Source organism: Heterocephalus glaber, unplaced genomic scaffold, assembly GCF_053883595.1.
Source record: "Heterocephalus glaber isolate CG9 unplaced genomic scaffold, H.glaber_assembly_v1.0 deba00001608, whole genome shotgun sequence".
In the NCBI taxonomy this organism is placed as follows: domain Eukaryota; kingdom Metazoa; phylum Chordata; class Mammalia; order Rodentia; family Bathyergidae; genus Heterocephalus; species Heterocephalus glaber.
Window position 1 is genome coordinate 15,909,914 of NW_028258379.1, and position 14,954 is coordinate 15,924,867.

The 14,954-nt window shown below is 38.5% G+C and overlaps 1 protein-coding gene across 24 annotated transcripts in view; it reads left to right on the forward strand.

Moving 5' to 3' along the window:
• Ttll5 (tubulin tyrosine ligase like 5) overlaps positions 1–14,954 on the forward strand; it is a 300,152-nt gene that overhangs the window by 116,234 nt on the left and 168,964 nt on the right. For all 24 annotated transcript variants that reach the window (XR_015444939.1, XR_015444938.1, XR_015444940.1 and 21 more), the window contains 4 exons: positions 1,221–1,259; positions 8,227–8,384; positions 8,949–9,258; positions 14,085–14,205. Coding sequence is in view for 18 of the 24 variants with exons in the window: in XM_087195100.1 (XP_087051226.1) it covers positions 1,221–1,259; positions 8,227–8,384; positions 8,949–9,258; positions 14,085–14,205 (628 nt within the window). In the remaining 6 variants the exon portion in view is untranslated. The remainder of the gene's footprint in view (positions 1–1,220; positions 1,260–8,226; positions 8,385–8,948; positions 9,259–14,084; positions 14,206–14,954) is intronic.

Genomic DNA, 14,954 nt, shown 5'->3' on the forward strand with positions numbered 1-14,954 from the left:
AGATGCAGTTGCAAATTACTGGAGAAAACTGTTATCTGGATGAAAAAAGTTAAAGTCATCTTGAGACTTTGTGATGATACTGTGACAATATCAAGACATTAGCGGGGATATAGGAAAGGCAAGACAAAACATCTTGGTAAAGACAACCTTTTCACTTATTTTCTATAAATACAATCTATACTGCTTTTGTCTCTTTAAAAATGATCAGAAGGAATGTGCTGTGTATTTACATGACATTTTTCCACTTTTTTTGTTTGTTTGTTGGTACTGGGGATCGAACTCGGGAGCCTTGCACTTGCAAGACAGGCAGCAGCACCACTGAGCTAAATCCCTGGCCCTACATCACATTTTTGAAACAGCATTTTAGAATGTACAGATTATTGGGCGATAGGGATTAGGTAGGAGGTGTGTGGTTCTATAAGTCCTTATGGGGTCCTTAACTGTTCGGTATCTTGGCTGTGCTGATAGACACATGAACCTACAAGGATAGTAAAATTGGGCTGAGCTAAACATACACGTACACTTAAAACTGGGGACCCCCTCCCTAAGTGTTAAATGAAAGGAAATTGACTGAGGAGATGATGTTTGAAAAAAAAAGTCCATTTAAACATGTATGGTGCTCAATTCCTGTGGTTAGAGCCCGACCCTGGTTTAGAAACAATGGAGACCATCCCTTTCTTTACAGAGTTTTTTTTTTTTTCCAGTTGTGGAAAGTCTGTTTCTGGTGAATATCCTTTTGGAACTCATGAGAATCGAGCTTAGTTTCCTTTCCTAAAATAGTTCATTGAAAGGAGAACAGCTCTGCTGTCTGAGGCCTAAGCCCTGGGCTCAAATGTAAACCCTTTAAACCCTGACCATTGGAGGTTGCAGCATCACTTTATCCTTCTCCTTTATATAAATCGGGCGAATTAACAACCTTCTTCACACGATTGTTGTGAGCAGTAAGTATGATTTACTTTGGAAGGAGACAGAAAATGCAAGTCATCATTACCATTTTTTTTTTTTCCTTCCTAGAATTTCTTGCCTTTTCCTTTTTGTTTTTCTTTGATCCTTCAGCTAACTGGTCCACCTTTCTCTGAGGATGTTCTCACTTGCCTTCTCTGACCTTATTTCATGTTGACTTTCTATAATCAAAATTTTAGGAGTGCTTGTGTGTGTGAACTCCGGAGTAAATATCCAAATACCATCCTCTAACCTAGTTGTCCTTTCTATTTCTATAGGGGGAACACAAGAAGAAGCTTATTGACAGGAAGAACACGGTAACTGATTTCTAAAAGTTGAGAGTCTTTCCATGTGCATAGTGTGTTACCATGCACAGACTAAGCATACTACTTTATATAACCATTTTCAGTTTGGCTCTGCATGAATACTAACATAAAAATGTTTTCTATTGAAAAAGTATTCTGTGGCACTTTTTGCAAACTATGAAATTTACCCTTATAACAACATGACTATCTTTTTAATTGACAATAATACTGTTCTTGTTTGTCTATGTGAGGGAGACCAGAGGATTAGTGAAATTTCAAGACTACTGCCACATTAGACTCAAGTAAGTTTATGTTTTGGCTTTGACATACCTGAGGTGTGTAACTGTGCGCCTTATGGGATGAGCAGAACCTGCTTCTGGTCTGCCACACAATTGGAGGTATGTAAAACACCTGTGGCGTTTTGTTTGCGCAGAGTAGAGAAAGGTCTTAGAGGAAAGGCTGAGGTGGCTTTGTCTCACAGATGACTACAGCTACCACAAAAACTCTTAAAACCCAAACACATCTTCTGGTTATAAAGAGTTTGAGACATTACAGATGTCCCCTTGTGCTGTATATTCTTTTAAAAAATAATATGACAACAGTAAGAAACTGCTTATATCTAGTTTTTTGTTTTGCATTTAAAGTCTATTAAAATAAACTTTGTTTCTTATCTAAGCCCTTTGAAGTACAAGTCTTAATTCTTCTAAAGAAGGCATTATGATTGCCTTTTAATTAAGGGAAAACTGAAATAAATCAAGTTTCTAGCTAAGTGAAAGTTATACTTTGTTTATACATTTTCTCTAGTTTTTAGGAATAAAGGAATATAATTAAGAGTATATTGCTATCAACTTGGGAATTAGGGGAAAAGAGAAAAACATAAACAATAAGAATATTTAAAAATCAGTAGGTTCTGTCCTTTCTTCTTCTTTTTTTTTTTTTTTTTTTTTTGGTACTGGGGTCGATCTCAGGACCTTGTGCTTGCAAGGCAAGCACAATGCCACTGAGCTAAATTCCCGGCCCCCTTTCTTCATTTTGTAGAACTCATTTTGTATTGCCACCAGTGGGGGCTTTTTGGTGGTGTTGAGGTATAAACAAATGAAACCTGGCACATGATACCATATACCAGAGTATGAAACAAATTTAACTATACTTAAAAGGATCAAACTACTACAAAGTATGTTCTTTGACCACAGTGGAATTGAACATCAATTACAATAGATACAATAAAATAGAACAATATTTGTAATCCCCAAATATTTAGAAAGAAGCAACTCATTTCTAAATAATTCATGAATCAAGGAAGAAAGGACAAACAAAATGAGAAACTATTTTGAACTCGATAATAAAATGTCAAAATGTGTGGGATGCAGTAAGGTAGTGCTTTGAGAGAAATTTATAGCTTTTGATGCTTATATTTAAAAAATAAGGACTAAAATAATTGATTTAATGACCCTGTTAAGAAACTAGGAAAAAGCAGAGTAAACCAAAGTAAGTAGCAGAGAGGAAATAATAAAGGGCACTGATCAATTCCATAAAAGACAAATCTTAAAGAAAACTAATGAAGTTCAACATTTATTCATCGAAAAGCTATCAGAAGTGATAAATAATCCAAGTAAACTGGTTGAGGAAAATGAGACTACTGAGTACTGTATCGAGTTCAGATAGAGAAGATACAGATGCAACAGATATAAAATGCATAGTAAGTGGGGGAATACTAGTAACAACCCTTTCTGTTACTCTGATGCTTAGGAGAAATGACTCAGTTCCTTGTGTGTATGAGAGAACACCCAAACTGACAAAAGCCTAAATAGAAATTTTGCAGAGTACTCTTATCTATTCAGAAAACTGAATTTGTATTCAAAAACCTTTCTTTTTTTTTTAATTTTTTTTTGTTTTTTTGTTTTTTTCATTTTTTTTCTTTTTCTTTTTTTTTTTTTCTTTTCAAAAACCTTTCTACAAAGAAAACTCCAGACTCATGGGTTTTACAGTGAATTCTATGAAGCATGTGAGCAAAAACAACACCAACCTTACACAATCTCTTTTAAAAATACAGGAATGGACACTTTCCAGCTCTTTCTTGTGATACTAGCATAACTATGTTAAAAAACCTGACAGAGACATTTTACAAAAAGAAGAAAATTACAAGCTAATATCTTTCAGGAGGATTCACACACACTTTTTATTAAGACTATTAATAAACCTAGCCAGGTGCAGTGTAAGAGGCTAAGGAAGGAGGATTGCTTAATCCCAGGAGTTTGAGCCCTTCCTGAGCAATTTAGCAACTTAGCAAGATCTTGTCTCAATGAATTAATCAGTCAATCAATCCACCAGTATATGAAAAATATAATACATATGACTGACATTTTCCCTAGTAATTCAAGGTTGGTTTAACATTATTGGGGGGAGGGGGATGGAGCCCAGAAACTGACCCACATTGTTAATTATGTGTGATCAATAAATACTGTAAATTAAAAAAATTTTTTTTAATTTATTACAGTAAAAAAGACATTGCTGTTAACCCCCCTCAAAATATTCCCCTCACTTTGAACACACCCCATTGATCTTGACATTTTTTGAAGCAGTTCTGGAAGTCCTCTTTCATGAATGTCTTTAGTTGCACTGTTGTGGCTGCCTTGATGTCCTTAATTCATTCAAAATATTTATCTTTCATGGTCATTTTGACTTTGGGGAAGAGCCAGAAGTTGCACCATGCCAAATTTAGTAAATAAGGTAGATGAGGCCACACTGTAGTTTAATGAACTTGCCTTTATGGTGGATGGCACTTAACAGCAGCATTCACTATAGTTTTTATCACACCCCATAAAGACACCAAGAGAACTTCCAGAAAATGGTAAGAAGGATATGGGATAAGTTTGTTTGAAGCAAGGGGAGTATTTGGAAGGGAGACTAATGGCAATGTGTCTTTTACTGTAATACATTTTTTTAAATTTAAATATTCAGTATATTTCGGTCATCCTTTATTTGATCATTTGATTTTCAACAAAAGGCCCAAAGCAATTCAGCGAGGAAAGAAATCTCTTTTTAACAAATGGAGCTAGACCAACTGGATATCATATTTTAAAAAATGAACCTCAACCCTCATCTGCTACAAAAATTAGAGATGATTCATAGACATAAACATAAAAGGTATTATGTAAAACTACTTGAAATATAGAATATTTTTGTCTTGTGCTGGGCAGAAGTTTTTTTATATGTGATACAAAATCCAGTAAACCAACAAAAAATAAGTTAGATTTCCTCAAGATTAAAAACTTAATCATAAGGTACTATTGAGAAAATGATTAGGAGCTGGGTGTAGTGATGCATTCCTGTAATCCCAAGCACTCAGAGAGGCTGAGGCAGGAAGATTACAAATTTGAGCCCAGCCTGGGCAACTTAATGATTTAGAAATACCCTGTCTCAAAAAATACATAAATACATGTTAAAAAGGGCTGGGGATATAACACAGTGTGACGACCCTGGGTTCAATTCCCAGTACCACAAAAAAGAAAAGAAAAATGATCACACAAACCATAGACTGAACAAAGATGTTCATCAGATGTTTGTCAGAGGATTAGTATCTAGAAAATCTAAAGAATCTACAACTCAATTATTAGACAATCCAGTTACAATTGGGTAAAATATATGTATAGATATTCCAAAAGGAAGATACATAGTCAACATGCTCATGAAAATGTGGTTAAAACATTAGACATCTGAGAATTACAAATTAAAGCCGTGATGTGCCACTAACCACATAGCAGAATGTCTAAAATTAGACTGACCAAAACCATGTGTCATACAGAGCTAACAGAAGTTTGATAAATCGGCATTAGTGGTGTAAACTAGGACAAGGACTTGAGACCAAGAGTCTGGCAGTTTGTTAGAAAGCCTAGCAACTTCCATTCTGAAATTGTTACCCAGGAAAAACAAAGAACATAATCACAAAATGATTTGTACAGGCATGTTCATAGTAACTTTATTCATAATATTCCAAAACAAGAAACAACCGAGGTGTCCAAAAACAAGAGAGTAGATACACTCTGAATGTTGTGTTTCATTCAGACCATGGCCTGCTACTCTGCAATTAAAAAGGATGAATATTGATACATGGTGGACAGATTATGCTTACACAAAAGCGTTCACACTAAACTGTTCATTTGGGTAGAGTTTTAAATCATTCAAAACTTACTTGATGAAAAATTCAGAGCAATGATGGCAATTTAAGGCATTAGAGAAGGATTGGCTGGGAAGGGACAGGAAAAATTTCTAAGATGACAGTAGTGTTGGAATTTGACTTGTATCATTATATGCATTTGTTAAAGTTCATTAAATGGACATTTAGTACTTGAATATTTCACTATAAGTTTTAGGTCACAGAAATTCTTATAACAATATGAATTCTAAATAATAATGATATGCATGTTGAACCATTAAAGGAGACAGTGCACTGGTGTTTGTCTGCAACTTGGAAATGCTTTAAAAATTAAAAGGATTGATGCGTAGATAGAGGAGGATTGGATATATATGTGTGTGATGAGACAAATACAGTAAATACAGTTCATTGTAGAAACCAGGTGGTAGGTAGGTATACAAATGCTTGCTTATAATTCTTTAAACTGTTCTCTTAATTTAAATATTTTCATAATAAAATGTTGGAAAAAGAAATGCAGAATAGATATAGCTAAAAATTACAGGTTATTCATAGAGAATTGAAATAGTAATTGAACAGTATTTATGCCATGCTGTCTGTGTGCTGGGCAGGCTCGTAGCATCATGGACACAGTGATCAACAAGAAGAACATGGTCCATGGCCTCACATAACTCAGATCCACAACCCCCAGCTTTCCATGTCCTCCATCCCTGTGTTAGTTTGGATTTATCTGTCTGTCCACCGTCCCTTAGCTCAGAGTCGATATTTTAAATATCCATAGAGAAGGAGCTTCTTAGTAGCCTCTCCAGATCTCTGAGCTTTTCGGATTCATACTTTCAGAAGCCTCTTATCAAGTTTTGAATAATAATTACCCTAAAAAAATCTTTTTCCTAAAGAATTATGTTCTTGGCAACATAGGCAGAGACACTTTTGTATATGTAATGGACGTGGTTCATGAGCATATGAACTGAGCTTTTGTTTATTAGCAGGTCCAGTTAACTTCCACCCCTTCAATTAGAATGTTCCAAAACATTCAACTATTTCAAATCATATAAGTTTTTAAAAGACATGTCTTTGGAAAGAGGAATGTTTGTGAGCATCAGGATAAAAATGTCATGTTTGCCTGTACAATTATTAAGTTTGACCAAGTTGTCTAGATATTATCAAGTAGTTTGAATGATTTTTGAATCAAATATTTTTTCCTATATTATTTAATTGGCTAAATATCTATTTCCATAGCTCCGTGTGTGTGGTTCAGTCTTTAGGACTATGACAAAAAATAGATTCCAATTGTTTTTAAAGTTTATTAATAGCTGGGTATACAATACATGCCTCTAGTCACAGCTACTTGGAAGGCTGAGGCAGGAGGATCACTTGAACTCAGGTGTTTGATGCCAACCTGAGAAATTTAGATCCCAGCTCAAAAAAAAAAAAAAGGTCATTAATTTGCTTCCCCAGTGTCAGTGTCAGTACCCTCCCTAGTCTTGGCTCAAGGTCTTATTCTGAAGGGAAGCCTCCAGAATATTGGCCATTCACCCTGTCCACCCAGAAGTCCCTCTCAGAAAGACCTAAACAAGCTGGGCATGGTGGGTCACACCTGTGATCCCAGAACTAGGGAGGCTAAAGTGGGAGGATTGCCTCGAGTTCGAGGCCAGCCTAAACTACATAGTGAGTTCAAGGCCAGCTTGAAGTACATAGTGAGACCATGTCTCAAAAAACGAACAACAAAAAAAGAGAAAAAAGAAAGACCTAAACAGACTAAATGACATAAACTTTCCATCTTGCTCAGAGACTGAAAACTCCCAGGGGACGTAGGATGATGCCTTGACTTCACAAGGAATATGCTTTGCATTCCAAACCGCGCTCAGAGATCTTGAGTTAGCGCTTGAGTCCTGAGAAGGTAGAGTTAGCCGGTGACACGGATCCTTCTGTCTGACCCAGTTACCCAGAACCTCTTTCTCTTTCATGACCTGGTTATCTCTGTGGGCCTAGTCCTTGTCCTGACTGGGCCTGCTGTCAGTCACCTAGCTAATTTGTAATTTGTCTTACTTTAGTGCCCCTGTAGCTGTTACCAGCTTCTTCTCCCCATCCCACTTCTCACGCAGGACCTGCGTTTGACCTTGTCCTCTGTCCCTGCCTTCCCTTGTCTGGGCCTCTGAGGCTAACTTCTGACCTGTACTCTACACCTGGAGGCTCTCTGCCACATCTCCTGCCTCTTCCTGGAGCTGACTAGGATCTGAATGGGGGCTGGAGCCTTGGCAGGTCCTCACGTTGGGGTGCTTGAGACTCCAGTCTTGCTAACTTTTCACTGACACGGTTCCCCTGTGAGTCTCAGCCCCGTGCTATGCACTACATTCACAGATTACTTGCTGTCTCCCATCGCAGCCTCTGCCAGATCTGAGTTTATTGTATGCATTCAAAGGGATGTTACATATTTCTCAGTAAATTATGATTAATAACAATAAAACAAACACCTTTTGCCATCATGCAGTTGAAGAATTAAAATGTTACTAATATCTCCTAGTTACGTATTCTTTTATAAAGTATTAGTGGCACTTTACGACCGTTTTAGTAAATTAATAATATCAATGCTTAAAGGTACTTAAACATTATCTTCAGATAATTTTTGTTCAGAACACTTCACAAATTCAGATAGGCCATTAGTGAGGATTTACTGTAGATCCCAATATTCCCCTTTCTCAGTCAAACCCTTCAAATTCATAAGCATAGCCATGCCCAATCTGTCATCTGAACAGAGTGCCGTCGAGCTTAGCCCTGGACTGAAGGAGAGAACTTTCACAAGCTGTCATCTTGTTTCTGCCCTAGAATGACCACTGATGGAATGCCAGAATTGAAGGTAGAGAGTGTGAATTCAAAGGCCAAGCTGCATGCTGCTCTTTACGAGAGAAAACTCCTGTCTCTGGAGGTGCGAAAACATAGACGGCGGAGTGGCAGATTGAGGGCACTAAAGCCAAAATACCCAGGTACCTCCCAGTGACCTTTCACCAAACTGCATAATCTGGATTCTGCCAGAGCTTTCTTCTCAGAACTTAATGAGTCAGAACTTTCCTGATTGAGTACACTTAATTTTGTTAGGAATAGTCTTTTACTCTGAAACTCAGTTTTGAAAGGATTATAAAATTTTTAAACCTTCCATTCTATTAACACTTATGTTGAAGAATAGCTGAAGCACACACATGTTGACTCTTGCTCTTATTCTACCACTATACAAATACCTAATAGTTTTGGGAACTCCATGAAAGGTGCTTTCTAAAAACCTGTAACACAATATAGTTTTCTCTTCGTGGTTAATAGGGGGATTGTCTTAAGTTGTGAGAGAGTCATTGGTATAAGAAGTATTGGTTCTAATACAGATCACTGATAGGTTTTTAAATATTAGAGGGTGACATGTAATTGCTGTTAATTTTGTGCCTTTTCTGTGGTTTGATTTAGAATTGGGTTTTTATGTAAAAAGATAAGAGGAAGGTATTGGGAGAGAGGAAATTTTAATTCTTTTTTCAGCAACATTAGTGATTCTTCGCATTTAGTGATTACCCAGCCAGCTGAAATGAATGGTAAAACTGAGGCAGAGAGTGAAGAGGAAGAAGAAGAAGTTGCATTAGACAATGAAGATGAAGAACAGGAAGCTTCCCAGGAGGAGTCTGCAGAGTCTCTTGCAGAAAATCAAGGCAAATTTGCACCCCCGTTGACTATTGGGATAGAAAATTTACCCAAAGAAAATTCCATGGAAGTTCCTGTGTGGAATAATAAAGGTGAACAGGGCTGCAAGATTGAGACTCAGGAGCCAGAGCCTAACTTTAACCTGATGCAGATTCTGCAGGATAATGGGAATCTAAGGTAGGTACCCTTTGTAATTATAGTAGTAAAAATGAGACTAGATAACTTGTCCTGTGTACCAAATACTGTTTTAATGACTCCACAGTCCTTTCCATTCAATACTCACAGAAGTCCCATGAACTAATGACTATAATTAGACACTGCTCTTATTAAGAAACTGAACCTTAGAGAGGCTGAGTAACTCGTCCAAAGTAGACCCACACTCCAAACCCAGGTCTCATTGGCCTAAGAATATGTGGTGAACATTAGTGTCAGTCATCAAGAGCATAAAGTGATGGAGACAAAGAGCTCAAGCAGCTTGTCATTTATTGTGGGAGACCCTTAAAGGACTGGAGCTCTGACCCCCATAGGAGTAAAGTGCTCTTAGGACACAGAAAGAGGAATGGGTGGTCACCAGTGAGAGGGCTAGAAAGGTGTCATGGAGGAGGATATTTGAATGAGGCCTCTACTGATGAGTAGGATTTCAGGAGAGCTGGGGGTGACAGGTATGTGTAGGAGAGCGCTAGGTAAATAGGTGAAATAAAGGCACAAGGATGATAGTATAGGCATTTATTTGTCCCTCAACAAATATTTATCGAGAACCTGATCTTTGCCAAGAATTACAGTAGGCTCTGTATTACTGTGGGGACAGACAGGCTTGTAGAGTCTGTAGTCTGGCAGGGAAGACTCAATTAAAAAAGAAATAAAGTAGTTTCAGGCCATGAGAAATGCAGTTAAGACAAAGCAAAATGGTGTCATGTTTAGGTGTAATTGAGGAGAGGGTTACTGGAGTTGTGGGGTTCAGGCCTGAAAAGGTAGTTTTTGAGGTGAGTTCTGAATGATGAGGGGTCAGTCACATGGATGCCGGGTTGCAGAATACTCCAGGTGGAACAGAACACACATGGGTCCTGAGATTGGAATGAGCTGGCCATGTTACAAAATACAGACTAGATCAGAGAAGTTATGTGGGCAGAAGAGTATGGTAAGAAGACTAAAAACTGGATGTTGGTAGATCATAAAGAGCCTTAAGGGGAACCTGGAAGTTTGTTGTTGTTGTTGTTACTGTTTTTCTGGATGCTTTTTAAGCAGATGCGTGACAAAGTTAAATCTTGTTTTAAAAAGTAAATTTTGGCTCCGTTGTGGAATAGTGCTTAATGCCTGAAGAAACTAAAGACAGGGAGGTGAATTAGGGACAGTTGGAATTGTTCAGAGCCAGGAAGGTGTTTAGGCATTGACGAGAACAGTGACCATAGCGATGAGAAAACTGAGATGGGCTTAGGAAATTTTCGAGGTAAAGTTGACAGATGAGGTGTTCCACTTGTGGCAACTGGGTAATGCTGTCAGCCAATACAAGGAGCATAGGATTGTTTCTTGATAGAAATTATGGGTTCCCTTTGAGACATAATGAGGAAGAAGTGCTCTGGGCTGACCGGTGAAAGTATAGCTTTTCTGTCAGGGTTGAACAGGATTACACAGTTAATAGTTAAAGCCCTCAGTGTGGATGAGACTGTTGATTCTATTTAATTTAGCAAGCATAAACAAGGAGAAAAGGAAGCAATTGAAGTCTTGGGAAATACCACTATTTAATGACTAGGTCAGTAAAAAGACCTATAAATAGCAAATAGCATAAAAGTGGGAGGGAGTAGTATGGTGAAAGCTACAAGATGAGAATTTCAAGTCTATAGAGTGTCTCCGATCCCCAAGTTAGGATAAGGAGTGAAAAGATTCCTGGATTTGTAACCTAGGACCAAATGTGTGGATAAAAGAACAATTGTGAGCTAAAGAAATAAGAAAGCAAGTGTGAAGTAACTTTTTCAGAAGGTTTTGACAGTGCAAGGAAGGTAAGAATACACCAGAGAGAAAGCCAGCTAAGAGGAAGTGGTTTTAAAAAATAGGGATTCTGGAGCTTATTTATAGACTAAGGGAAGGATTTCATGGCCAGAGGATTAGAGATACAGAAATAGATATATTGCCAGAGAATGGGCCCTAAAGGAAGGTGGTAAGAGGCCCAGTGGAGGGGTATCTCTCCCTATGAGAAAGAAAGGGCTATAGGATGAGCGCGGTAAATAGAAGTTGTAGAGCAAGGAAGTTTAGTATTTATGAACGATGGCCTTTATTTTCTATATTAGAGGTGTGACATGGGGCCTTGGGAGGATAGCGTTGGGCTTAGAACAGTGTCATGGAGAATGAGAACAGGTCCCAACTCTGTCAGCATACTTGAGCCCAGGTTCTTTTAGTGCTTCTAGCCTTTGTGACCATAGGCAAGTCAGAGAGCTTCTCTAGGTCTCAGTTTCCTTTTCTGTCAAGCCAAAGTAGAGGGCAAATAGGGGTTTTTCAAACTATTTCATGGAGAGACAAAAAGCTTCCAGTGAATTGAAAATAGAATATTTGGGACCAGGGATGTAGCTCCAGGGCACCATGCCTGCCTAGCAAGAACAAGATCCTAAGTACAATCCCCAGTACCAGGGGGGAAAAAATTAGAGTATTTGAAAAGTTCTGGACTGTATTCTGAGTTCCTTTCCAGCAATAACATTCTCCCTAGCTGTGATAGAAATAAACTATTTTTTAATAAATCTTAGGGATCTCACTTTCAATGAGTAAACTGTTGTCATTGCAGAGTATATTAGTGTAAATCAGTGGCTCTCAGACTGTTTTTGCCGAAGCTGCCCATTGTCCATGGGGAATCCCAGTGGCCACAACAGCCCTGGAGACAGACAAGGCAAGGCTGCAGGCACAGCCTCCTTGTGTGTGTCGTATGCTGAGGACTGTCGTATGCAGCCTGTTGGTTTTTAAAAATAAGTTCATTTTGATGTAATCATGAATGTCCAAACTTTTGGCTTGCCTGGGTCTCATGGAGTGGAAAGGAATTATCTGGGGCCACATAGGAAATATGTAATATAAGTAACATATATGTGACAAAACTTCTTTTTTTTTTATTAAAATTTTTTTTTAAATGGTGCTAAATGTGGTGGCAAATGCCTATAATTCTAGCACTCAGGAGGCCGAAGCAGGATTGTGAGTTCAGTGCCAGACTGGACTGTATACCGAGACCCTATCAAAGGTAGGGGGGAAAGAGGGCAAGCAGCCTATAGGCAGCAGGTTGTATATGCCTGAAGTCATTCTACTTTTCCTTTCATTTTTAGAGGAGAGAGTTGTTTATTGCAGATGACGAGCTCACCCTCTCCTTTGAGACGATCTCAGAATTAACATCCCAGGGATCTCTTCAGTAAGATTTACAGAAATGAAAAGCTCAATACTTTTATATTTGATTTGCAGCAAAACAGTGTTTGGAAATCTCGAATTAGGAACAATAATTCGTATATCCAAAAGACCTTCATGTTTCAGTATAAGGGGACCAATCCATATAGTTGGATATCCTGCCACATTTGGAGCTGTCTAAAGCACACTTATTTCCCGCTCATTATAGTGCATGTGAGTTTGTTGGCCAAAGTGAAGAATTTTTTTTTTTTTGGTACTGGAGATCAAACTCAGGACCTTGCACTTGCAAGGCAGACATAATGCCACTGAGCTAAATCCCTGGCCCAAACTGAAGGATTTTTAAAATTTACCTTAACTTGAAAATCAATTCTTGTGAAAGTAAAGCTTGTGTAAACAGTGGTGGTGAAAGTGGTATACGCTCCCCAGGTGAACAAGAATATTATTGTCTTTGTTAACATTTGGAAATATAAATTCATATTGTGCTCCCCCCTATAAACCATTCCTGTTAGTAACAAAGATCTGGCTTTATCTGGAGTTCATATTCCAAGGCTATTATTATGCATGAAACTCCAGAGCAAGGCCTCCCTAGACTGACTTTACTGCCCTCCACTCCTCTGGCACACACAGAGAATCTGGACCAGGACCCTCTTAGGATTTCCAGTTTTCCCTGGACAAATCCTTTGTCCAAACCTTGAGGGGACAGTAAGTAGAAAGCGGTCAGTGATTGCATGTGTGAGGATTGTAAACAAAGTTTGTGTTGGGCCCTAATCTTCACTGATGTAATTTTGGCTGCAGTGTCAGAAGGCCGATCAGCTGAAGTAACCAAAATCTTGCCTGAAAGAAAACAGATCTGCCACAATTAGCAGCTAAAGTGAAGATCAACATCTCTCTTTCAAACTATCGATTGATCAGATATCCTTGTTTGCAAGCTAGACCACCAGGCAGAAGACAGATGCATTCTTCGGTGATGTTGCTACAGTGCTTTCCACCAGGCCTAAAGATTTCTTCTTCCCACTGAACATCTGGGCTCGTCCCAGCTGGCCTGTTCATCTACGCCAAGCTCTTTTGGACCTCATTCATTTGTTCTGGGCTCCAGCCACTCCCGACTTGCAGTTGAGAAAAGCATGACCTTAAAATTTGGTCTCAAAAGTTCCTTTGTAGGATTTATCTATTTCCTGCTTTGGAGGCTTTTGTACACTAGAAATATTAGTTGCCAGAGCAGAACCAGTACTTTTGTACTATCTGTTAAGTATGTCCTTCAGGGCCTCCAATCCAGGAACCTCTCTCCTCATTCCTACAAGGGTTCTTATGAAGACTCAGTCCTTCTGTCCATTCCCCCAAGAAGGTTGTTAAAAAGTTCAGAGATAACATGATGAGTAGGTAACATGAGTTTCTAGTCTTCTTTTTTTCCTGCGCTAATAATGAGAAAATAAGTGGGACTCTCCATCTTTGATTCTTTCAGTAGGACAAAAAGAACTTTTAACCTCATGTGCTATTTAGAGTGGTTCTCATATTCTTTAGCCATCCTAATAGAAGAATCCTGAAAGGCCACTTTGAGAAAGGGAGGTGCACATTTGGTAGCCTCGCCATTCTGTCTCATAACGGTGTGTTGTTTTGGATTTCTATAGCAAAGTACAGGCCCGAATAGCATTCTCTGCCTATCTCCAGCATGTTCAAACTCGCCTGATGAAAGCCAGTGGAGGTCAGACGTTCAGTGCCAGTTGGGCTGCCAAAGAGGATGAACAGATGGTGAGGCTCTTCTCATTGGAAACCTTTGACTTTCCCTTTGTCTCTCTCCCTCTCTCTCCTCTTTTCTATTAAAAAGCAATATATTCTTCTGGTGAAAGAATTATTGCATAGTAAAGTTTCTAGATTTCTCTTACTTTAATGTGATGCAAAGAAAATCTTTGATCTGGAGCCGTGTTCATTACACCACGAAGGGAGGGCATCAATTTATTTCACCCTGATAGGGAAAGTGATTAGTCACTGGATGCTAAGCCCTCTGCAAAGGCTTCCAGAAGAATAACAATTTGCAGCCCTTTCTTAAGCAACCTCACATTTTATTAACTCTCTAAGGTGGGAATGATCATCCCCCTTTCAGAGATGAGGAAACAGAGACAGAGAGGAGCTAGGTCTGGTTTTCCACAGGTTGGTTGTATGCGGTAAACTGGAACTTGAACCCAGATGTTACAGTTGGACATGACTTGTTCTTCCTTTGTTTCTGCATGGCACAGGTGTTTCTTTTCTCTCCTGAGAAGTCACATTAGCCATTTGAAGGTCAACACCTTGTCACAGGCCCTTTCACAATACAGTCCTCCAATTTAACATTTTTTTCTTTACTAGTGATAACTTTATAAAATTCTTACATTACTGGAATCAAACTTTTATGATCATTTTGACCCTATGTCAGTTATTTGTAGGAAGGCTTTTCTGTTTTGAATCACAATGACAGAGATCTTCAAGCTCTTTGGTAGGGTCAGAGCTAATAGAAGAGAGGT